We start from the raw sequence: 27,196 nt of genomic DNA, 5'->3' as shown, positions 1-27,196 counted from the left end.
TGGGGCGCGCACCTGGGTGGCTCAGTCGGTTGAGCTCTGACTTCAATTCGGGTCATGATCTCACGGTTCATGAGTTTGAGCCCCGCACTGTGCTCTCCACTGACAGTGCAGGGCCTGCTTCGGATCCTCTCTCTCCCTCTCTCTCTGCCCCTCCCCTCCCTCCCTCCCTCTCTCTCTCTCTCAAAAATAAAATAAACATTAAATTTAAAAAAAATAAAAAATAGGGGCACCTGGATGGCTCAGTTGGTTAAGCATCCGACTTTGGCTCAGGCCATGATCTCATGCTTTGTGGGTTCGAGCCCCACGTCAGGCTCTGTGCTGCCAGCTCAGAGCCTGGAGCCTGCTTCAGAGTCTGTGTTTCCCTCTCCCTCTGTCCCTCCCCTTGCTCATGTTCTGTCTCTCTCTGTCTCTCAAAAATAAATAAATGTTAACAAAAAAAATTTTTTTAATTAAAAATAAATAAAGATGATGTTGAAAGATAGTGATAACCTATCATCTGCCTCTACTAAGCATAAAAGAGCAGAAGAATACTGGAAATGAGCCCCAAAGGGCTGGGTAAAAATGCTGGTTCTGCTACTTATTAGTTTTGTGACCCTGGATAAATAAGACTTATCAACTCAACAGCCTGCTGTTTCCTTATCTACTGAGTACAGGGCAGAGTACAGGGCGTTCCCACTAATTGCAAGGTCCATTCCCTCATGCTGAAGACTGCAAACTTTGTTTTACGGATTTCTGTTTCCATCAAAGCCTATACACGAAAAAAAAAAAAGAAAGAAAGAAAGAAAGAAACATCATATCATTTGAGACATCTCTAAGATCTGAACACCAATGTGCACTCAAGCTATTTTATATCTATGTAAACCCTATGTTCAACAAATAAAGAATATATTCAAGAACATGTAGCCCAATTTCAAATATAGTCAATATGCTAAGCCATAAAGGAAACCTCAATAAATTCCAAAGAATCACTTTAGTCCAACCATAATGAAATAAAATTAAAAATAAATGATGGAAGGATAGCTAAAAATAGAAAATCAACCTTCCCATCATGTTCACCCAGCCTTCGGAATATTGCTGAAACAGTCTGAAATCTCTTTAGAGTGCAGCTTCTCGCCAGTCCCTTCATATTGCCAGCAATTCCATTTCTCTGGTTAGTTCACTCTCTGTTTCTGCAGTGCTTCTCTGGAACCTTCTCAGCTCTCTTCAAGCCGAACTACACCTCCCCCATCACTTTCAGCAGATGTCTCCTACTTCTCCTTAGAGAGAAAACAGAAGGCATTGAGGTGGAACTCTTTCAACTTCCTATATGAAATTGCAATCCCACCCATATCGGCACCCATCCTTTCTTCTCTCCCTCCTGTGACAAAGTAAGAGGATTCCTCTTCCTATGCAACATTCTCTCAATTTCTGGATCTCAGTCCTCACCCCCACCCCCACCACCTTTTCAGGAACCATGACCACCAAATTAAATGTTTCACTTCTCCTGTAATCCTTTTCATCAACATCTTTATAAAGGCCTTCCTGTGAATTCATTTTTACAATCTTTAAGTGTAATGTCTTACAAAGCAAGACATAAACCCAAAAACTATAATGGAAAAGGCAGAAAGACTTAAAGCAGTGAAATTAACCATTTCTGCTTGGGGGAAAAAAAATGCTAACAGTAAAAGACAAGGAAAAAAATCTTGCAATATTTATTAGAAACAAGAATTTATTTCCTTAGTAAACAGAGTTTTTATAAATCAGTAAGAAAAACAAATACAAATGGCTTAAACATTTGAAAGAGTACTTCTCATTCACAATAAAAGTGGTGTGATTTAACATAACAATGAAATATTGCCATGACAAAAATCTAGAAGTCTGAGAGAATACAGTGTTGTCAAAGATGTAGGGAGACAGGCAGGCTCATAAACTGGTAAGAATATGAACTGCTATAATCTTTTTTTTTTTCATAGCACAGTGAATTTTAACGTACTCCCCTTTGGGGAGGTCACACTGCACACTTTTGGAGGCACCCCATAGATGTCCAGCTTTCCATTTCTGGGCATTTATCCAAAGGAAATGAAAACACTAACTCAGAAAGATATCTGCACCTCCATGTTCACTGTGGCACTATTTGCATGTGCCAAGACATGACAACAACCTAAGGGTATATGAATCGATGAACAGATAAAGAAAATGTGGTGTATATTTACAATGGGATATTAGGCATAAAAAAAGAAGGAAATCTTGCCATTTGTGACAACATGAATGGACACTGAGGGCATTAAGCTAAGTGAAATAAATCAAGCAGAAAAAGACATGTACTGGGGTGCGTGGCTGGCCCAGTCGGAGGAGTATGCAAGTCTTGATCCTGGGATTGTGAGTTTGAGCCCCATGTTGGGTTTAGAGATTCCTTAAAATAAATAAACTTAGGGGCGCCTGGGTGGCTCAGTCAGTTGAGTATCCGACTTCGGCTCGGGTTGTGATCTTGCAGTTCATGAGTTCAAGCCCATCGTTGGGCTTGCTGCTTTCAGTGCATAGCCTGCTTCTGATCTTCTGTCCCCCTCTTCCTCTGTCCCTCCCCTGCTCACATGCTGTCTCTCAAAAAATAAAGAAAACATTAAAAATATTTAAAAATAAATAAACTTCAAAAAAATAAAAGAAAAAGATATATATTGAATGATACCACTTATCTGTGGAATCTAAAAAACAAAACAAAACAAAACAAAAAATCTCACAGAACTCTCTAGTCACAGAGCATTCTTAAGTTTAGGAGACCTGCTGTAATAACTTAAATCAAAAGGGAGGATTAGGAAAAGCAGGTGTTAAAAGAGTGTCATTAAAATTTTTCAAAACAATACAGCTAAACTGCCAACTGTCCAATGAAAAATGTGCTGATAGCACCAATGTTTGGGGTCCTGCCTGTGATGTACTCCAAACTGCTAAATTCAGTAGAAATTTATGTTTTAAAGTTTATATACAGTATATAAAAGCCCATTTACACCCATAGAATCTTTTGAACATGGGGCTTACATTGTAAGAAGTAAATATCCAATCATTATTCTACCAAAATTTTATGAGACATAATCAAATTCAAAGTGTGAATCCAAACACACACAGAGTTAAAAGGATATTTAGGGGACAACTGAAGAAATTTTAACATGGGCTTCATATTTAGGGTTACCAGAGAAAATACAGGATGGCCAGTTAAATATGAGTTTCAGATTAACATCAAATATTTTTTTAGTATATATTATGTCCCAAATATTACAAGAGACATACATACACTAAAGAAGTATTATTTATCTGAAATTTACATTTAACCAGACATCCTGTATTTTTATTTGCTAAATCAGGCAACCCTATTTTAGATAATACTATTATACCAGTGTTAAATTTCTTGGGTATGATACTGGTAATATAGTTATTCAGGAGAATATCCTTGTTAGGAAATACATAATGATGTTTTTAAGGGTCAAGGGTTATTATGTTGCATCTTTCAGGTAATTAAAGAAAAAACAAAAAGAAAAAAACATATAATTTAGAGAGAAAAAAACAAACGTGGCAAATTGTTAACATTCATAGACTTAAGTATTGTTGAAAATTTTTGTAATGGTTACTTATTTTTAAGAGAGAGAGAGAGAGCATGAGTGGGGTAGGGGCAGAGAGAAGTAGGTACAGAGGATCCAAAGTGGAATAGAGGATCTGAGCAGGCTCTGTGCTGACAGCAGAGAGCCCGATGTGGGGCTCAAACCCGTGAACAGAACTGTGAGATCATGATCTGAGCCCAAGTTGGATGCTTAACCGAGACACCCAGGTGCTCCAAAATTTTTCAAAATAAAAAGCTGGGAAAAAAATGTGGTAACTAATAACTAAATTGTTTTTACTCCCCGCCCCCCCCTTTGGTGAAATGCTTTTACTTTTGAATTCAGTCTAAAATTATTCCAAAAGTATCTGCATATTTACATTTTAGACAACTGCTTTCAAAACTGTTACCAAAACTATTCCTTTAACTGCGGCAAAGTAAACATTTGTTTTCCTCATTCTGAATATTTTGATTTAATCATTTTAACTTATGTTTTGTTCCTTATGTTAAAAATTCTAGCATTAAAAAGTAATCCGAGGTGATTTTCACCAAAGTTATAAATTGAAATAGCATGTCCTCCACCTTTCCGGGTTACTCCCCACCTGCTACTCCAGCATAATTTCCATTAGGACAATTAGATAATAAGGGTGGTGCTTTAAAATAAAAAGGGTTGTTTTCAATTTGTTTAAAATGCAGGAATACTACTTTTCCTGTTTCTCCCCACTCCCCTCATCATTCCATTATTATCTCCAAAAATGATAGAATCAGAGACAATGATTCCAGCTGGAATGCTGGGCATAATTACATCTTTTAAAAACTAGCATTATATCATTCTCAACATAGACCACTTTCTGATAAAAGTAGATCACTTCAGGTTTCTAAGGAGATCTTTAAAAACTAAAAGAATGAACTATATGTTAGCACCCATAAAGGCTCTTTAAATGAAAATCTTTTTTAAAATGCCTTCAGTTGAATTGCAGAAGAACCCTCCTAACCTAAAGTACACCAATTTGTTCAGTTTACTCCTATAATTAAGCCTATTTATATACCTAAATAGCAAGTATGTATGGGGGGGCGGGGAGGGGGGTGAGCTTAAACCTCTAGAACAACTAGGATAAGAAATGGCTCTATTTTTTATTATAACATAGTTTGAGGATGCAAATGACTTTTTAATGCCTCATGCATTCAAGCAACAAGCATTTTTAAGTGTCTACATGTGCCACTGGGAAACAAATGACGGCAGGTAATTTCTTCAGCAAATCTACACTGTCCGCTCACTCCTAACTGGTACTCTGATTCTAACTGGCTTAGACAAAGCTATACTAGGTGTGATCTATTCCGGTCCACTACTAGTTCAGAGGGATATCCAAGACACAAGCATAATTCTCAAACCAACCTGGAATTCATTTAAAAAAAAAAAAAATGTGAAAAATATCCCTTGGTCTGAATATCCCTGGTTGAAGTTCTGAATTTGAAGAATTAAAGTGACCTTCCAGGCTTCTCCTGGATTATCAAAAACTGATGCTAAGGAGGGAATGAGAATACAAACACATCCACAGAGACACATATGGATATAGAAACTCACAGAGACACCAACACTCACACAGACACATGGATAGACTGATAGCCTATCATTCAGAATTATCAGAGAATTGACAATCAGAGAATTGTCTTCTGAATCTTCAATGATGGCTTTGTCATTCATTTTTCATTTATTCTGCAAACAAGGATTAAGGACTGAGCACCTACTTTGTGCCAGGCAGTGAGCTAGGCTCTGCAGACCCAGAAGATTCAGAAAACAAAGTATTTACTAAAGGAATATGTGGTCACCAGGTGGGCAATATGAGAGGTGCTAAACAAAAGAAGATGAGATGTAGCATTGGCAGACTCCAAGGCAAGAGAAGGTCCTAGTCTTGCCCAAGGTGCTTCAAATAGTTTGTCACAGCTGGTGCTTTAATGGCAGAGAATTAAAACAGATGAGGCTGGCTAGAAGCAGGGACCAGGTTCTCAAGGACCCTGTAGAACACACTAATGTGTCTGTACTTTTCCCCAAGGGCATCAAGAACCCTAAATGGGAGAATGGTATAATCAGATTATGTGTTAGAAATATTGTTCTTGAATGACTAAAGAAGATGTGGTATATATATACAATGGAATATTACTCAGCAATCAAAAAGAATGAAATCTTGCCATTTGCAACAATGCGGATGGAACTAGAGTGTATTATGCTAAGCAAAATTAGTCAAAGAAAGACATCATATGATTTCACTTATATGTAGAATTTAAGAAACAAAAAGGTGAACATAGGGGAAGGGAAGTAAAAATAATATAAAAACAGAGAGGGAGACAAACCATAAGAGACTCTTAAATACACAGAACAAACTGAGGGTTGCTGGTGGGGTGTTTAGTGAGGGGATGGGCTAACTGGGCAATGGCCATTAAGGAGGGCACTTGTTGGGATGAGCACTGAGTGTTATATGTGAGTGATGAATCACTAAATTCTATTCCTGAAAACATTATTACACTATATGTTAACTAACTTGGATTTAAAGTTAAAAAAAAAAAAAGAAAAGAAAAAAAAAAAAGCAAGAAAACACTTGGCTCATTATTTCCCCAGTACTTGAAATGGGCACATTATTTGAAAAAGACAAAACATTACCAAACATAAGATAAGATTAAATCAACATTAAATGAACACATAACTACAGGGGTGCATGGGTGGCTCAGTCAGTTAAGCGTCTGACTTCGGCTCAGGTCATGATCTTGTGGTTCATGGGTTTGAGCCCCCCATCAGGCTCTGCGCTGACAGCTCAGAGCCTGGAGTCTGCTTCAGATTCTGTGCCTCCCTCTCTCTCTGCCCTGCCCCCATTTGCTCTCTCTCTCTCTCTCTCAAAAATAAACATTAAAAAAATAAATAAAAATGAATACCTAACTACATATATAGAACTCAGAAACATCTGGCACTCATGAAAAAGATTTAAACCAAGACAATTCAGCTTATGGAACTTCAGAAAGAGAAAAAAATTTCCATTGCTAAAAAGTCTATAGTACTTTCTAGGCCTTTCTGAGCTATGTGCTAATAGTTCCCCTTCTTTAGTCTATTTGTAAGAAGCAAATGATGAAACAGTAGAGTCTAAAATTACATCATCAAGTTGTAATTTCCCCAAAATGATTTTTAAATTGTGTTTTTAAAGTTTCTTCTAATGTTTATTTATTTTTGAGAGACAGAGACAGAGCATGAGCGGGGGAGGGGTAGAGAGAGAGGGAGACCCAGAATCTGAAGCAGACTCCAGGCTCTCAGCTGTCAACACAGAGCCCAACACAGGGCTCCAACCCATGAATCGTGAGATCATGACCTGAACCAAAGTCGGATGCTCAACCGACCAAGCCACCCAGGTGCCCCTAAAAATGATTTTAAGAAATCTGTTGAAATATCTAACAATTACACTTAAAATATTTTTACTATAGAATATAATAAATAGGATAAATTGGATAAAATATTGAATAGCTAGTTACCTACCACCCAACTTTTTCAAATCTTTATATTTTAACATATTTATCCCAAAATTTAAGATAAAATATCAGACACAACTGAAGCCTCCCTTTGTATCCTATTTCCTCAGAGAAAACATCCCCATGTTACGCAACATTCCATTTTAGAAATACATTCTGATTTATTTATCCAGTTTTGTGGCATCTGCTAGTTATCCCCACAAGACAGACTCTTCATCCATTTTTCTACTGAGGTGTTTTTTCTTCTGTTTTTGATAGTTCTTTATGCAATCTAGATAACAATCCACAATCAATTATTTTTAATGCAAGTATTTTCTCCCAGTCTGTGTTCTGCCTTTTCACCTTTTCTATGTCACTTTTTCTCAGCTAAAAGTTTTAAATTTTAGTATAGTCAAATGTATCCATCTTTATCTTCATAATTTAGGTTTTCCTATCTTATATAGGAAATTTTTACTATTCCCAGGTTCATAAAGATATTCCTTTATATTTTCTTCAAGAAGTTTAAGACATTAATTCTATGTAATTTATGTTTATGTTTAAAGAAAAAGATACCTAATTTTATTTTACTTTTCACATAATCAATTTTCTCAGCCTCTCATCCATATTTATTGACTAGACCATCTTTTTCCCCACTGATTTTCAGTGCCAAGTCAATAGCACATCAAGTTTTCATTCAAGTTCTGAACTTTCTATTTTGTTCCATTTGTCTGTCTAATGGAACACTGAATGGTTCTGTTGACTAGAGGCAGGTATATATAAAGAGAGGTAATGGGAAATTAGACTGAAAAGCTAGACTAAGTACAGTTTAAGTAGAATTGTGAATATAATGAGTGGTCTCCCACCAGCCATCAAATCTGCTCAGGTAGCGCTCATTTAGAGCAGGAGTCAGCAAGTTATGACCTGTGGGCTAAACTCAGCCTGACGCCTGTTTTTGTAAATAAGTATTGTTGAAGTACATTTATTTATGTATTTCTGTGGCTGCTTTGACTACAGCAGAGCCGAGTAATTGGGAGAGAGGTCATACGGTTCCCAAAGCCTAAAATATTTGCCAAATAAGTAAATAAATAAATAATTGCCAACCTGTGATCTAGAGATCTGACTATAATCTCAGCATAGATTCCACAGTACTGATTCCTCTTTATGGCCTATGTAATTTTGCTTCCATAACCAAAGTAGTCAGCTTTGGTTGATAAAGACAGAAAGCATTCCAATCATCAACATTATGAAGTAGGGCTATATCCCTTCCTTTAAATTCATTTCAAGGGACTTATTAAAGATATTCTCATCTATGTTGATGGCTTAGAAATTTCACCTTAGAAAATAAAACTGAATGCACTGGTTAATTATTCTGTAGATGGAAACAGCCCTATTACACTCTGTTTCTCAAATTTCAGATTTTAAATGAGTCTGGGATATGTTAGTTCTCAATAAACAATGTGGTCTGACTCCTGATCTTACTTCTTACAGACAATACCAACATTGGGTTAGGACATAATTTTGCTACAGCTTTCAGAAAATTTGATACAAGAAACATTCATTCAAAAATTATTCCTGGGGCACCTGGGTGGCTCAATCGGTTGACCATCTGACTTCGGCTCAGGTCACGATCTTGCAGTTCGTGGGTTCAAGCCCCACACTGGGCTCTGTGCTGACAGCTGGGAGCCTGGAGCCTGCTTTGGATTCTGTGTCTCCCTCTCTCTCTCCACCACTTGCACCCTGTATCTCTCTGTCTCTCAAAAATAAATTAAAATGTTACATATTTTTTAAAAAGTAAAAAAATAAAAATATTCCTGGTCTTCAATAAAGCTGTATATAGCTACAGATGTTGCCCATTTGTATTCAATGTTGTTTATGGTTTTCTAATAAATGAAGGGATCAGAGAAAATTTAACCAAATCATGCTGCTCAACCCATTTTACCTATAGGAAATGCTGGTTCTAAGAAGAATGGAGAGAATAAGTATTCACTCCCTTAGGTGGAAGAGAGAAGGGAAGAACTGAGGAAAAGCAGCAAATAGCCTAGTCTTGGATTCAGACAAGTAGGGCTCCCACATCCCCTACGAGGAAAGGCTACAGCCCAGCATTCCAGGTATCCTGCTCATAGCCTCCAAGTACTAGATGCCAGAACAAGAAAAGCATCAAGACCTGAGATTAGCTGGCTTTCAAGGCAGGACAGGTCTTTTCTACGCAATCTATGCATTGTTCTTAGGAGGGTAAGAACAAGTATCCAAATAAAAGATGATAGGATATAAGAGGAAGTTGAAATAATTTCTCATTAGGGAAAAGCTGAAAATTATTTTGTAGAGAGCAGGAGGAAAAGGAAAGGAATACCGTGCCTTCCACGCCTATTCCCAGGTCTCTTAGGCTATGATGTCGCCTCCCAAGAGATGAAAAAACCTGGCTGCCTGTATACCCCTGATTAATGGAAACAGAGATGTTCACAGTAGCTCCACACTCTATTTAATTCTCTCCCTCCCTGACTCTAGAAATGCTTGATTTGGCTGTGTAAAAGTAATTCTAATTATAGTGATTTACATGAACTACTTACCATTTATGCCTAATTACCTCACAGCACAATAACAATTATGCATACATTAAATGTGTCAGATTAACCTGGTTGTAAGTTTTATTTGATAACAAAGGTAAAGTGTTCATAAATGCTCATTTTTCATAGTTTGTTGCTTCTATATAATGGTCATCTGCTCATAACTTTTTCAAATTTTTAATACAGAAAACATCGTTATACAGGTACATCAAAGCAGCCTAATACACTGCCACCAGTTTTTTTTCTCATCAATAATTCAGATGCATTTTATTTTAATATTATAGTTTAGCTTTACAGCAAGTTTCTTAGGAGTACAATGAAAAAAAAGTCCACTATAATGAACGTTTAAATATCTGCATTAAAAACAAATGCCCAGGGGCACTTGGATGGCTCAGATGGTAGAACATGTGACTCCTGATCTCGGGGTTGTAAGTTCCAGCCCCATGATGAGTGTAGAGCTTACATTAAAAACAAAAACCAGGGGCGCCTGGGTGGCGCAGTCGGTTAAGCGTCCGACTTCAGCCAAGTCACGATCTCACGGTGTGTGAGTTCGAGCCCGGCGTCAGGCTCTGGGCTGATGGCTTGGAGCCTGTTTCCGATTCTGTGTCTCCCTCTCTCTCTGCCCCTCCCCCGTTCATGCTCTGTCTCTCTCTGTCCCAAAAATAAATAAAAAACGTTGAAAAAAAAATTTTTTAAAAACAAAAACCAAATACTCATATAGCTAAGTGAAAAAAGTCACACAAAGACAAATGCTGTATTTTCCCACTTATATGTAGAATTCTAAAAAAGCCAAATTTGTAAAATGGTGGTTACCAGGGGCTGGAGCCTGGGGGAAATGGCAAAATACTGGTCCAAGAGTACAAACCACCAGCGATAGGATAAGTTCTGGGGATCTAATGTACAGCATGGTGACTAAAATTAATAATACTGTATTATATACCCAAAATTAGTTAAGACAGTAGATCTTAAATGGTTTATCACAAAAATAAAATGGTAATTATGTGAGGGGATGGTGATATTAACTAATTTCATTGTGGTAATCTTTTGTAATACATGAGTATCAAATCATCACATTGTACCCCTTGAACTTTCCTAAGCTAAATGTCAAAAATTTCTCAATAAGCTTAGAAGAAAAATAAAATCATAAATCCTACTTTCCAAAATCAACAAGTTTATAATTAAAGTTCTCCTTTCACTAAAAAAACCTAGTAGCCCAAATTTTCCTTCTTCTTGGCATATCAGTGCTTATTTTTAGAAGAAATAGGTCTCCAACTATGTGGTCAATTAATCTTCAACAAAGCAGGAATCCAATGGAAAAAAAGACAGTCTCTTCAACAAATAGTGCTAGGAAATTTGCACAGCAGCATGCAAAAGAATGAAACTGGACTGCTTTCTTACACTATACACAATAAATTCAAAATGGATTCAAGACCTAAATGTAAGACAGGGAACCATTAAAATCCTAAAGGAGGACACAGGCAGTAACCTCTTTGACATCAGCTGTAGCAACTTCTTACTAGATATGTCTCCTAAGGCAAGGGAAACAAAGGCAAAAATAACTATTGGTACTTCATCAAAATAAAAAGCATCTGCACAGCAAAAGAAACAATCAACAAAACTAAAGGCAACCTACAGAATGAGAGAAGATAGTTGCTAATGACATATCCAATAAAGGGTTAGTATCCAAAGTACATAAAGAACTTCTACAACTCAACACCCAAAAAACAAATAATCCAGTTAAGAAATGGACAGACAACACGAATAGACATTTGTCCATAAAAGACATATAGATGGCTAACATACACATGAAAAGATCACTCATCATCAGGAAAATACAAATCAAACCACAACAATACCACCTTACACCTGTCAGAATAGCTAAAATTAACAATAAAAGAAACAACAGGTGTCATAAGATGCTGAGAAAGGGGAACCCTCCTACACTGGTGGAATGCAAACTGGTGCAACCACTCTGGAAAATTGTATGGAGGTTCCTCAAAAAGTTAAAAATAGAACTACTCTATGACTCAGCAATTGCACTACTAAGTATTTACCCAAAGGATACAAAAATACTGATTCAAAGGGATACAGGCACCCGGATGAGCCCAAATGTCCCTCAACTGATGAATGGATAAAGAAGATGCGGTATGTATATACACAATGGGACATTACTCAGCCATAAAAAAAAGAATAAAATCTTGCCATTTGCAACGACCTGGATGGAGCTAGAGTGTATTACGCTAAACGAAAAAAGTCAGTCAGAGAAAGACATACTGTCTGTAAAAACTGGACCTTGGGCTGATGTTACTCCTCAATGAGGATCCAAAGCCCCTGAGGGAACCAGCCAGACTGCCCTTGCCCAGAATGGTGAGGAATTTCCTCTCTTGCCCTTCGGAGGGATCCTACCCTCCCTCTCCTTCCTCTCTTCGGGTCTTTGGTGGTATAACCCTAGTACTCCTCAGACACCTGAAGGTCTTGGCCAGGGTAGCTCCCTGGTGTGGTCTGAAGGTGAAGAACCCCGTCTCCTCTATTCAATAAACTTCTAGCTCTTTAAAAAAAAAAAAAAAAAAAAAAAACCACTAAAGCTTTTATGTATGTTTTATTCAAATTATGTTAGATGTTGGGGTCTTTTTCAATGTTAAAGATTTGGCAAGCTTTAGGAACTACAGGATAAATACCATCACAAAGAGATGTTGATTTGTCTACAAAAGACTATTCACGGATGCATTAGGACTTAACAAGTATAAGATTTCAGTAGATGTGTTTAAAACTACCGAGATGTCTAATCTCTTACTTCTATAAGATTACAACTACACCTTAAAACCAGGGATCCTATATACTAAATATTACATTTACATATTGCTAAATAGCTATCAATTTACTAAGCAGATGCATCACTTCCATATTCAGAAATCAAAAGACAAAATGTGGGAGAATACCCCTAAAAAGAGTCAAACAACAATTTTAAAGGAAAAAAAAAAAAAAACATGTTGCATTGGCAACCAGATACTTTAATGATTAAAGGATACTTTTCACTGGATGTGAGTTCACCACTCACAGTAAGTTGAGCCCCAAGGATGATACAGAATGGGGAGGAGGAAAAAAAGGACTGTATTTCTAAAAGGGAGAGAAAGGACTAGAAACAGAACAAAATAGAACATTCATGAAAGCAATTTAACTCTCAGATAGCCAAAAACCCAGTTAAGTAAAACATCCTGTTTCCTGGCTATGACACGTAACTACGCCAATATTTTATTTGGAAGACCATCTGTATTACAAACTATAATTAGGTGCACAGTACATAAGCGGTCTACATTTTCCAAACTTTTTAGTTCTTTACTCACCTATAGACTTTTGGAAATATTGGAAAAAGAAGGGGTGGCCATCTAAAGGGATAACTCATTATTACTTCCTATAACCATTGTGCTGGACTGGCCAATCATAGTGGCCACCACACTCACAGTCTACTTCTAGGGGGAAATCACCACACTTATGGGAGCCCTGGATGGTACCTTAGGCAGAGATATGATCTGTACACTGGCTGGCGGCCTCTGAAAAACCCGGTATGAAAGCTCTGCCCAAACAGGGATAAAGTGATTGGATGTCCTATCAGGTTCTTATCCAGGAATTTAAACCACTGATACAGGAAGAGAGTTAATAAGCTGGTAGAACAAACAGAAATGGAAATGGACACGGGGGAAAGGAACAACAAAGTAAGTCAATGACATGAACAGCAGAGGACTGGAGGAAGAATTGGCAAGAACATGTTACTACCGCCAATCAAGTCACTGGCTGCTTTCAGAGCCACTGATGTAAAGCCGGCTGAGGCCTGGCTGTATGAGGGAGATGCCCTTCATTGTTATTTGCATATGTAGTCTTGCTCTAAATCTCCATTTCTTTCTGTAACCTAAATGAATCCCTACTCCATTTAACCAAAAGACATTTACACGATGACAGCCTTTTTCTTTCCATAAAAATAAAACTAAGTATACTCTAAAGACTTTTTTAAGTAAAATTACTTTGATTACAGGTTTTATTAAATTTATTTGAGAGAGAGAAAGAGTGTGTGTGTGTGTGTGTGTGTGTGTGTGTGTGCGCACAAGCAGGGGAGGGGCAGAGAGAAGGAGAGACAGAATCCAAAGCAGGCTCTCCACCATCAGCACAGAGCCCGATGTGGGGTTCAAACTCACGAACCATGAGATCATGACCTGAGTCAAGATCAAGAGTCAGATGCTTAACCAACTACACCACCCAGACGCCCCTAGAGTTTTTAAATAAAGTACTACTAACATATGTTATACTGAACCTTTCTCTAAAGGCCTCATGATAATAGAATATTTGTGTTGGTCAGGGGAAGATGGTTTGGCCAGTTAAAAGAAAACTAGTTTCTCTGGTTGAGCCATACTCTAATTCTTATTACTATTAATATCTCTCATAATTTGAAGATGACACTGCTGATGACAATGGCTTCTATAATGGGATGAGGGGCGCCTGGGTGGCTCAGTTGTTTAAGCGTCCCACTTCGGCTCAGGTCATGATCTCGCAGTTTGTGATATCTATCCCTGCATCAGGCTCCAGACTGATTGCTCGGAGACTGCTTGGGATTCTCTCTCTCCCTCTCTTTCTCTGCCCCTCCCCCCACTCTCTCGGTCTCTCTCAAAATAAATAAATAAACATTTAAAGAAAAAAAAAGGGTGCCTGGGTGGCTCAGTTGGTTAAGCATCCAACTTTGACTCAGGTTATGATCTCACAGTTTGTGGGTTTGAGCCCTGTGTCAGGCTCTGCACTGACAGCTCAGAGCCTGGAGCCTGCTTTGGATTCTGTGTCTCCCTCTCTCTCTGCCCCTCCCCTGCTCATGCTTTGTCTCTGTCTCTCTCTCAAAAATAAATAAACATCATAATGGAATAAGGAATGGAGTTTTCCTGTTGGTTCAGAATTTCAGCAAAAGCTCAAAGCTAAGGACAAGGAGAAACAAGTTTCCCTACATTCTAAAGAGAGTATTAGTCATACCCATGCAGGAATTACTTCAAAAAGAAAAACAAAAGGCAAAAATATTCCTAAAAACAAAGTGTAACTGAAGTAATCAAGGTAGAAAGCTGTTAGCTAAGTAAGGAATGCTGTGGCATCTATTTCCCTCAGATAAACCTCATGCTAAGAGCAGGTAGTCCCAAGAGAAGCATCCAAAAAGACCAGGATTGAGTATATAACAAGAGGATATCCCCCTCCTCAGCTGGATGCTTGTTTAGGTGAGGAAATCCACAGGCAGGTACCGAAGCAGGCTAATGAAGTGTTCATGGAAATACTTGACACGTGTTCCCAGGAGGGTTACTGATGCTGGAGTATGGATTAGAGAAAGGAGATGTTATTCTCCCTGTGGCCTAAGTGGACACCATAAAAGGTGTCCTGGCTAGAGCTGTCCTGAAAGGAGCCTACTCAAGAAGGTCAAGTGTAAAGGCAAGGGGAGGCAGCAGAAAGCAGTGTTGCAAGGTATTCAACTAGAGTCCTAAGAGATCCAAAAATGGAGCAGTGGGGAGGTCCCCCCAGGGTCCAAAAGAACCCCTCATTGTGCCCCTCAACAAAGATCTAGCATGTCAGTGTCTACCACACCAAAAGCTTTTAACTGGTCACTGAAGACTCCACTGTTTTTCTGTAATCTTCCTTCCCTCTCATCCTGACCCTGGAGAAGCCAGGCAAGCAGAGAAAGGAGGAGGAGGGGAGAAAGGGGAAGAACAAATCACTCCGCCTTCTGCACTGCTGATCCTGGGACAGGCCTGAGCTAGAGACAGGGGAAGTGTTTGAATTGCACAGCTGTCATTTGGACTAGACTGCATCAGTCATTACCTAAATATGAAGCTATCTGAATCTCCCCCACCCAAAGGTAAAAGAAAGCTATGGAGCATCAAGAGATCAGGAATGGAGATCCAACAGAGCTTGTTTAAAGGAACTGGTGAGAAATCTTGAAGCGGTTTAATGATTGTACTAACTGCACTTAATCCATTTTATAAAATGCCTACACTTTTAACTGTTTGATCTTTAATATCACACAAATCTTACCTTTGAAAAAAGACCTCCTGCCTCTATATCATATCCTTTAAGGTCCTCGTGTAATTTCTGCAAACACTGTATGACTCTTCTTTGATGTTCATCATCCTTTAGCTCATGAGCTTTGATCAGAAAGTCATAGTGGTCCAGTGGTCCATGGCAAACAGCCAAAGCTTTTGAATAAACCTCTGTAGTCGCAGTTGGAGACATAATCTCAGGTGTCTGAACTGTATAGGCTATAAACAAAAAATATATACAACTTTAGACTTTCTTAAAGGAAAGTATTTCATAATACTCCACAGGTTTCTTAATGATCACATTAAAACCTTTCTGTTACAAGTATGTATATGTGAGCAGTTATTATAAATCTCATTTTGATTAAAACACATTCTGTTCAATAAATATAATCATCTCCTTTTAATAAAAATGAGTAGGGGCACCTGGGTGGCTCAGTAAGTTAAGCGTCCAACTCTTCATTTTGGCTCAAGTCATGATCTCACAGTTTGCAAGATGGGGCCCCTGAGCTGCTAGCATAGAGCCTGCTTGGGATTCTCTCTCTCCCTGCCCCTCCCCTGCTCACACTCTTTCTCTCAAAATAAGTAAACATTTAAAAAACTAAAATAGGGGCACCTGGGTGGCTCAGTCGGTTAAGCATCCGACTTTGGTTCAGGTTGTGATCTCACAGTTCGTGGACTCAAGCCCCATGTCTGGCTCTGTGCTGACAGCTCAGAGCCTGGAGCCTGCTTTGAATTCTGTGTCTCCCTCTCTCTTTGCCCTGGCCCCGCTCACACTCTTGTCTCTCCCTCTCTCAAAAATAAACATTAAAAAAAATTAAAACAATAAAATAAAAAGGAATAAACTGCAAACCCCATAAGCTATCACTGTAACCCCTCTTCTAAAAACCTAACCTGCCACAGAGTCTCTGCTTTATCTCTACTCCATTAAACAAGCCACTTCGGTTCATCAGATCCTTCCCCACAGCAGGGCTGGCCCCTCTGAATTAGGCCTAATTCTGGCTCTTGAGTACCAAGGCAGAGACACAGAGACTAGTCACAAAGTGTTTTCTACTGCCCCTTTATTCTTTATTCTCCAAAACCACACAGCATTCATATATTACCACATTGATTTCGGCCCTCTGCTTATAAGATTCCTTCCCTTTTCCACAACTTTTAAGTTGGACACAAAGAGGTGAAACACAATAGAGTGTCTGTTTCAAAGCAGTGAGGTTTTCTGATCCTTTTTTTAGCTTCTCCTGGGAGAGAAATGACTGTCCGTGGCAAGATCAGTCATAACTATTTCTTATCTGGGGCAGGTTTCAGTGAGCAGAAACTCCCTTTCTATTTTTATTTATTCTTTTACTTTAGTATAATTGAGATACAATGTTATATTAGTTTCAAGTGGACAACATAGTGATTCAATAATTCTATACCTCATGCAATGCTCACCACAATAGATGGTCACCACCCATCACCATACAAAGTTATAATATTGACTATCTCTCTCCTTATTTTGTAAAAGCAACAATAAACAGCAGCAACCTGGCACATTTTAAGATAGGGCTGTGCCCATCTTTGAGTCTGACAAAACTTTTGCAAAGACACACTGTGAGTATTGTTCTCGTTTCATTGAATACCATGTTTCCTTTGTTTCAGTAACATGAAAATTACTTACCTTGGGGAAAAAATGAACAGTCAAGGTTATTTCCATCTTTTTCCCAAGAGAGGAAAAAAAAAATTCTAAATAAATCACGAATGTTGGGGATAGGGCAGGGCTGTCTTCTAACAGCTGTTCTTCCTTTCTGAATAAAAGTTTTAGCTGGGTACAAGGCTGCCCAGTTAAATAACCCATTTCTGGCCTCTCAAGCAGCCAGGCACAGCCATAGGACCGTTTCTAACCAATGGGATGTAACCTGAAACAAGCAGCTCTGGTGCATGCCCTTACAGAGAAAGGGCAAACCGCTCCTGCTCCCCCTCCCCTTTTTCTAACTGGCATGTAAGTATAGGCACTGCAGCTGGAAAAGCCATCCTGGCAAGGAGAGGCCCGCAGAATGCTGAGCAAAGCAGAGCAAAGTTCTCCAACAATGTTAAGCTGCCAAATCAGCTCCGGACCACCTACTGGATTTTTATGGAAAAGAATAAAAAACTTCTATCTTGCTCTTCAACCAGGTCCTCAGCCAATCATCCGTCCATACTACTCCTTTTACATGGCAAATACTCTAATCCATCCCCTCCCACTCTTCCTCATATCACCACCCTAGCTGGGACTCTCATGATCTCTGGCTTGGCCTCCCTGCCTCTGATCACCTCCACTGACCCCAAATTTACCACAATCTCTAAATTATCTTCCATCAACTATAGAAATGATCTTGCTAAAATCCAAGTGTGATTTTATCAATATTTACCTTGAAATTCATCTCCTTGTTTTTAAAGGATGGTTTTCAAACATAATTTTAACAGCAGCGTTGTGGGGTTTTTTTTGTTTTTTTGTTTTTTTACATATAAAACATTCCATGGAATCCTAAATTTATTAAAGAGAAAAGTGGGAGGGGAGCACAAAATCCCACCCTCTTCACATCTCCTCTATTTCTACAACTGTACCACCCCTATTTCTAAAGCAGCCCTGAAACCACTTTTCCACCTTATAGAATCCCATTAAGTACAAACAGTGTACAGAAAAGAGTGAGCACAGCAGGCCTGAGATTACTGTCCTTGGAAAGGTCTGCTTACACGGTGGGCCCTTGGCTGGGAACTTGGATTCCAAGAGGGTTCCCACCATTCCCAGAAATGGAGTGACTCGCTGTGCCTGAACCGTTTATACCATGTATAAGCAACGTGGCTTATGCTGAACACCTAGTTTCCTTCTACGCATATAGAATGTTAGTACATGCTATGCAATAAATAGCTATGCGACCGTCCCCACTCCACCCTAGGCATTGAGTCTCTATGGGGCTTCCCTAACAGACAACATTTCATATCTGTTGTCACAATTCATTACTGGAGAAACCAAATATGTCTTATGTGACTCCACTAGGAGAAGACTCGTGGAAGCTTGCACCTAATTTCTTCCAGATTTTGCCCTGCATGCCTTTCCTTTTGCTGTACTGTTTGTATCCTTTTACTGTAATAAATCACAGCCGTGAGCGCGACTATATGCTGAGTCTTGTGAATTCTCCCAACAAGTCACCAAACCTGGAGGTAGTCTTGGGAATCCCCAAACACAGTATCCTCATTCTGGGGTTCGAGAAATCCAGAACAGGGCCCCAGTCTGCGTCTCCAGACTACTCTCCCTCTACTCTCCAAAAGGCATCCACTGATACAAGAAACAATTGAGCATCCATCACATGTAATGGGTAACAGGGTAATAGAGAATATCAAGGCTGCTTTTTTTTTAAATTTTAAGTGGGGGTGGAGGGGCAAAAAAAATGAAGCAGTAATGTATCAGATCAACTGGCACTAGCAAGTGAAAGAAATCTGGGTACAGAGAAACTGGTTACGAAACTATTCTGGGTGGGAAATAATAAAGGCTTAAATTGGGACGGGCAGTAGTAGAAATGTCAGGAAGCTGGTTAAATGGAAAATGCAAAGGGAGATTCAGTAATGGAAGTTGTCTTCTAGTCAAGTGGATTACTCAGCACATCTCAAATCCATTCTTTCATTTCATAGTGCCTTTGTTCATACAGATTCCCTGGCTGGACATCCTTCTCTTCCAGCCTCTGCCAGCCTAATCTCTCCCTCACAGAACCTCACCACCCTTCAAAGTCCCTCAGCTCCCTACCACCAAAACCTCCAAACTCACCTGTATTTACCCCATCCTTTGCTCTTTCCTTAGCCTAAGAGTTGTTTCTCATTCCATCAAGGATATTAATGCCTCCTTGTTCTCTAATCAGAGGCTTTCAAATTTTTGAACCCTCTTTAGTCATCATGATCCAATATTCACTCATGTATAAATAACTGAAAAACAATTTTCATGAAATAAGACATTTAGTAAGAGTATAAATGGTTTAAAAGAAAAATATGCATGACATACTCTGGTATTTTTAATAATATTTTACTATATGTATGTGACCTAAATATGTGCCAAGAACTACTAGATTTAGTTATATTAAATGGCATATATTATACCTATTTACCTTTTTGTTTTCTGTCTGCCTTCCCCACCCACAGTGTGTGTGTGTGTGTTTGTTTGTTTGTTTTTTTGTTTCCCCCCAGGTATATGCTCTTTGAGGACAGGAATTTTTGTTGTTTTGTTTAATGCTGTATATTCCCCAGTGAACAGTGCCTGGGGCATAACTGGTGCTTATGAAATATTTCTTGAATCCCCTCCCTTCCTACCTTTCCAGAGATGTCATTCTCTTCACTAACCACCTCTGTATTATATCATCAACCTTCCCCTCTCTACCAGCTTTTTCATACCGATTCAACCCTTTCTTATCTTCAAATTATATACTAACAACAAAACCAGTCATAAGACATCTGTTCTTCCTCCTTTCCTTCACAAGCCAAACCACTTGATTACCTTTACTTCTTCTGGCCACTACCTCACATCTTGCTCAATTCTCAACCCATTGTGGTCAAGCTTCTACTGAGACAGGTGCTGCTAAATTCACCCAAGGCCTACTATTGCCAAATCCAGGAGCTACTCTTCAGTCTTCATATTCCTTTTCACAATCATAAAATATCTGATTTTTAAAGGTAGTCATTAGAAAGATCAGGACTGTGGGCAAAGCACGTTGTTTCTCTTGGTCCACAGAGAGGCTTAAGTTCTTTGCTTCTGATTTTTCACTAGCCTAACATCTTTATTTAGTAGTATATATACTTCACCTGCATTTTTCAAAAAAGAGAACCAAGGCACACTGAAGATAAGACATCACTTCAGCTAGTTAGCAGGCATAAAAAGAGAAATAGCAGTTATCCAGTTCCACATGCAAGGAGCCTGAAAGTTGCCAGTCTATCCTAACAATGAAAAAGCTAAGCAGACTGAAAAAACAACATCTCTTCCCAGATCCATAGGACAAGGGAGGATGCAGGGCAAACCACTGCCCCTAAGATTAAAGAGAAAGACAGGCAAATACCGGGAGTAATCGCTTACCGGAGCAGAGACTCACGAGTGGAAACCATCCCAGGAACCAGTGCCAGGGTAGGAAAACCTGAACTTATTTGACAAATTGCTAGAAGCTCAATGTGAACAACTCAAGATTTAAAAACTCCAGGGGTAACCAGCATAGAGGGGCTCCCATACTTTCCTGAATTTTACCTCCAAGAGCTCAACCAAGTTCTTAGTGTCAATACAGGAAAAATCCCCTTGGGCTTCTAAATCTTCTAAATCTGAGCTGTCAGCACAGAGCCTGATGCAGGGCTCGAACCCATTAAATGTGAGATCATGACCTGAGCCAAAGTAGGATGCTCAACTGACTGAGTCACCTGGGTGCCCCTACTTTCTTTATTCTTAATTGATTTAACACATAACAATTTGTTCAAAATAATAGCAACAATGTATTCAATCATTTATGCTTAGGCATAGGTCATATATATGTTTATGCATGCTTATATATAAGTGAAATAAATAACAACAATAATACAAGGGACAGAAGAGAGCAGTTGGGATTATTTTGTTATTATAACATGGTCCTTGCACTACGTTTGAAGTGGTGTAGTGTTATTTGAAAGTGGACTTGGATCAGCTGTGACTGTATACTGCAAAATGTAAAAAGAAATATAACTGACAGGCTAAGAAAGAGAAAATGGAATCATAAAACACTCAGTTAAAACCACAAAACACAGAAAAAGAGAAGTCAACAAAAACAAGAACAAAGAACAATGGCAACAGCTAGAAGATAACAAACATGTAGATATTAATCCAACTATATCAATAATCACTTTGAAGATCAATGATATAAATGCATCAATTAAAAGACAGTGATGGTCAGAGTGGATCAAAACACACAAGGCCCAAGTATATGTTGTCTACAAGAAACTCACTTTAAATATAAAGACATATGGATTAACAGTAAATGAATGGCGAAAAATATATACCCTAACACTAAAGAAAGCAGGTGTAGCTGTATTAATTTAGACACAGCAGATTTCAAAGCAAGAAAAGTTATCAGAGGTAAATAAGGGCATTATATTACATAATGATAAAAGAGTCAGTTCTCCAAGAAGAATCAATCCTTAATGCATATGCACCTAATAGCAGAATATCAAACTAAACCATAGGATGCTAGAATTGACAGAAATATAAGGAGAAATAGATGAATTCACTATCATAGCCAGATATTCTAACATCCCCCTAGCAGAAGTGGACAGATCCAGCAGGCAAAAAACTCAGTAAGGACATACTGAACTCAACATTAACAATCAACTTGCCCTAACTGACATTTATAGAATACTTCATCCAACAGGGGAATACACATTCTTCCCAAGCTCACATGGAACATTCACCAAGACAGACTACTTCTAGGCCATTAGACACATCTTAACAAAGTTAAAAGACCTGAAATCATATAATGTCTGCTCTAGACAACAACTCATTGAACCACAAATCAGTAACAGAAAAGTAACAGGAAAATTCTAAAACATATGGAGATTAAACAATACACTTCTAACTATGTGTTAAAGAAGAAATCTCAAGAAAAATGTACAAGACCATATACCCTCCACAAAAAATTAACTCAAAATGGATCACAGACTTAAATGTAAGACACAAAACTATCAAATTCCTAGAAGGTAACATAGGAGAATTATAAAAAGACATAGAAGAAACCTACACACTCTTGAGTTATGGTGATGACTTCTTAGACACAACACTGAAGGCACAATCCATGAAAGAAATAATTGATAAGCTGGACTTCAATTAAAATTTAAAACTTCTGCGAAAGTCAATGCCATGGTGTCATTGGAAGACAAGAGACAGAACAGGAGAAAATATTTGCAAAAGACCCATCTGATAAAGGACTGTTCTACAAAATATACAAAGAACTCTTAAAACTCATAAGAAAACAATCCAATTTAAAAATGGGCCAAAGACATCTCACCAAAGAAAATATACAGATGGCAAAGAAGCATAGGAAAAAATCTATCTACACATCATATGTCATCAGGGAAATGCAAAGCAAAATAATAATGAGACACCACTATTCGCCTATTAGAATGAACAAAATTCAGAACACTAACAAATGCTGGCCAGGATATGGAGCAAGAATGTATTCCCATTCATTCTTGGTGGGAATACAAAATGGTACAACCACTTGGGAAGACTGTTTGGCAGTTTCTTGCAAAACTAAACCTACTGTTACCATATGATCTAGCAATCATGTTCCCTGGTTTTTAACTAAAGGAATTGAAAACTTAAATTCACACACACACACACAACCTGCATACAGATGTTCACAGGAGCTGTATTCATAACTGCCATAACTTGGAAGCAATCAAGATGTCCCTCAATAGGCAAATGGCCAAATAAATTGGTACATCTAGACAATAGAATATTATTCAGCGCTAAAAAGAAATTAGCTATCAAGCTATGAAAACACATGGACAAAACTTAAATGCATATAACTAAGGGAAAGAGCCAATTTGAAACAGCTGCATATTGTAAGGTCAGATATTCTAACTATATGACATTCTGGAAAGGACAAATCTATGGAGACAATAAAAAGATCCATAGTAGACAAACGGTTGGGGACAAAGGGAGGAGGGAATAGACAGAGCACAGAGGATTTTCAGGGTGGTGAAAACACTCTGTATAATACTATAATGATGGATACATGTCCTTATATATACATACATACATACCCATTGTTCAAGAGTGAACCCAAATGGACTTTAGGTAATTATTATGAATCAATGTAGGTTCATCAGTTCTTATAAATGCACCACTCTGGTGAGGGATATTGATAATAGGGGCACCAATACATGTGGGGGGCAAGGGGGAATGTGGGAAATCTCTGTACGTTCCTCTCAATTTTGCTGTGAACCTAAAATTGATCTTTTTTTAACTGATCTTAAAAAAAAATGTCTAAAAAAGAGAGAGAGAATCAGACAAGACACTCAAGGCTGAGAGACTGGCCAGCTTGGGCCTGGAGAGCAGCTGTATAAATTGAAACACAAAAGACTTCTCAAAAGCTGCACTAAATTAAATCTGTTACTACATCAGTGTACACAAATTATGGGATGCTGCTGCCATATTATTTTGATTTGTATTAATTTGTCTTATTGTACTCCAAATGGACAGTGGGAAAATGCCATTCTGAAGATCCACACAGCGATCTACAAACATAAATGGAAGATTTTAGAGGCCCATAAAGCCTGCACTGTTCTAATGCCTCAATTTGTACCTGATTTTACCATTTTCTCTTAAATGTTTTAAGAAGATCTCACTACACTCCATAGTTCACATGCTACAAGACTTAGTCAATATCATGATGTCCTTCTGTCTGAGTGCTTATGACTTCCTAGAAAGTATTTTAACAATTATTTCTACCCACCCTCCACCCCAGGAAAAAATAGTTTCCCCAACCTTTGAGTGAATTTGTGATTATTCCGATTTCCTTTTTTTTTTTTTTTTTCTAAGTGAACATAACCTCAGGATTCTATGGTCTTCATATTAAACAAAAGATGAAGCGTAGAACTGGATCACTTGGCCCTTTCTCTTATTGCCTCCCAGTTCAAAATGCCTGCATGTCTTAATGGCCAGCACTGCCCAGATCTGCGGTTGGGTTCAATGCATTCAGGCATCATCACAATCTCCTTTGTAGTTTTAGCTTTTTCTCAGAAAATCTGTTTAGTCTGCCCACCACAGCCTCTCTGCTTCCTGTAATAAGACCACTTTCCCTGGGCTTACAAAAAAATCCTTGCCCTTCTTGTCCCATGTCACTTCGTGCCCCATTTCTTACAGGAAATGCCACAGGTTTGGGGAATATTTACCATGTTTGTTTGCTGGGGCACTATTGGCAGGGAGAGCAATTTGGAAGAAAACAATTCTGAAGTTCTGCAGTCTACAAGCTAATACACTCCACTTAACTAGTCTCACTACATTAATAAATACTAAGCTACACTGGTTTACACTGGTTTTAATGGCACATGGTAGCATATAATGCAGAAAGAAGAGGCAACTACATAGCACAATTATAAAAGAAATTGGAAAAAGGCAAACTCACCAATAGCCCTGACAAGAGCTATTATAGAACACACAGTTCTTTTTTAAACAAGGTCTTAATTTATGGTTCATGACCGGGGTGGGGGTGGAGAGGTCTGGGAGCCTATTAAAAACAAACTATGGGTATGTATATGTGTTAATTGTGTATTTTTTCTGAGGCAAGATCTCTGAACATACTACAGCCTCCTTTGAATTGTCAAACAAGTTTGTGAAAACTGGTTAAGAACCACTGTTTTAAAGAACTACCAAAATTTAAGAGTTTTAGAAGGAAAATCTATTAATAGCTGCTCACTTTTTTTGAGCACTCACCGTATGCCATGGACTAGAGTAATGACAATTATTTTTATTAATCCTCACAATAATCTTATTATACAAATAACTAAAAAATCCAGGGATAAATTTGTTCATTCATTCATTCATTCATTGTTCGCTGAAAACCAGCTACATCTGGGGTATTATTCTTGACACCCGTGAAAAAAACACACTAAAAATTCCTTCCCTTGTGGAGCCTTCACTCCAGTCAAGGGGAAAAGAGACAAAAAATTAAAGGAGCAGACAGTGATCTGTACAGTGATGAAAATAAAAGGGATATCCTAGAGTCTCTGACCAATAGCCTAGGCATTCCCAGAGACTTTAATAGAAATATAGAATCTCAAGCCCCACTTCGAAGTCTGAATCAAAATTTGCATTATAACAAAACACCTGAGTGTTTCATATACACATTAAAGTTTATGAAGCACAGGAGTGCTTGGGTGGCTCAGTAGGTTAAGCTTCCAACTCGATTCAGGTCATGATCCCAGGATCCTGTGATCAGGTTCCACCTCAGGCTCCACACTTAGTGTGGAACCTTTTTAAAATTCTCTCCCTCCCTCTTCCTCTGTCCCTCCCTCTCTCTCTCACTTTCTAAAAATAAGAATAAAAATAAAAATAAAAATAAAAATAAAAATAAAAATAAAATAAAATAAAATAAAAGCTATTACCTATATTTTCTTAAGTAGTAGCAGAGACCAGTTAGGAAACTATAACAATAATCTAGCTCAAAGATCCCCATAATTTGGACCAGAGTTAGCACTGCAACTTAAGTAAACTGATGAAGATCATGTGGCTATTAACAGTAGCAGCAACAACTGCTGACCTCTACTAAGTACTTACTAAGTGCCAGGTACTTTTCTAAGTATTTTACATATATGAACTAATTTAATATTCACAACTACCGTATGACATAGGTACTAACAGTATCTTCAAAGGTGAAGAGTCAGGGGGACGCTGGGGCGGCTCGGTCGGCTAAGGGTCTGACCCTTGATCTCAGCTCAGGTCATGATCTTCTATGCTGTCAGCTTGGGATTCTGACTCTACCTCTCTCTCTGCCCCTCCCCCAGCTCACATACACTTGTGCTCGTGCTCTCTCTCTCAAAATAAAGAAAATTTTAAATAAGGAAATAAAGGTAGAGAAACTGAGGCACAAAGGGGCTAAGTAAGTAACCTGTCCATGTTCCCATAGTCAGGTAGTGACAGAGCCAACATCTGTCCCCACAGGTACAACAGGGAGGCAGAACATTATGGTGGAAGGAGGATGGGCTCTGGAATCGACTCTCAACCACGGATGGTGGATTGGGGAGATTGGGCATGTGATCACCATCCTAGCCAATGAGGACTGATGCCTAAGGGGAAGTCAGTTTATGCCAAAGTTTCCTCCAATGCTCTTTTTTTTTTTTTTTTTAAATATAACTTACTGTCAAGTTAGCTAACATAGAGTGTATACAGTGTGCTCTTGGTTTCGGGAGTAGATACACATGATTCATCGTTTACATACAACACCCAGTGCTCATCCCGACAAGTTCTCCAAAGCTCTTTAAAAGGAGACCAGAACAAGAACTCATTCTTTCCTGCCTTTTGTACTTTTCTCTGTCAAATGGGGAATCCTGGACTGCTGCAAACATGTTAAGAACATGAGGGAAAATGTTGACACATGGAGGAGGACAACCATAGTCTTGATATATGTTGTGATAGTTAATTTTATGTGTCAAGTTGACTGAACCATGAGATGTCCACACATTTGGTCAAACGTTATTCTGGATGTGTCTGGGAGGGTACTTCCGGATGAGATGAACATTTGAATCAGTAGACTAAGGCAAATTGCTCTCCCTAATGTGGATGGGCCTCATCCAATCAGCTGAAGGCCTAAATAAAACAAAAAGGCTGACCCTCCCTGAGTCAGAGAGAATTCCTGCCTGCCTTTAAGCTGGGACATCAGTTTTCTCCTGTCTTTGGACTCCTGAAATATGAGCTTTGGACTGAAATATGGGCTTTTCCTGGGCATTAAGCCTGCTGGTCTTGAAAGAATAAAACTACACTATCTGCTCTCCTGGTTCACAGG

At 38.5% G+C, this 27,196-nt stretch overlaps 1 protein-coding gene across 3 annotated transcripts in view; it reads right to left on the bottom strand.

The window, feature by feature from the left end:
• Positions 1-27,196, bottom strand: part of AFG1L (AFG1 like ATPase) — a 196,818-nt gene that overhangs the window by 146,495 nt on the left and 23,127 nt on the right. For 2 of the 3 annotated variants that reach the window (XM_060616322.3, XM_078447191.2), the window contains exon 3: positions 15,676-15,899. In XM_060616322.3, coding sequence (XP_060472305.3) covers positions 15,676-15,899 — 224 coding nt within the window. Of the gene's footprint in view, positions 1-15,675; positions 15,900-19,458; positions 19,575-27,196 lie in introns of those variants that run through there. The other variant, XM_060616323.3, reaches the window with a different exon arrangement.

The sequence above is a fragment of the Panthera onca genome, chromosome B2 (assembly GCF_046562875.1).
Source record: "Panthera onca isolate mPanOnc1 chromosome B2, mPanOnc1 haplotype 2, whole genome shotgun sequence".
In the NCBI taxonomy this organism is placed as follows: domain Eukaryota; kingdom Metazoa; phylum Chordata; class Mammalia; order Carnivora; family Felidae; genus Panthera; species Panthera onca.
The sequence above is the reverse complement of the archived record's forward strand: the minus strand, read 5'-3'. Positions and strand labels throughout refer to the sequence as shown.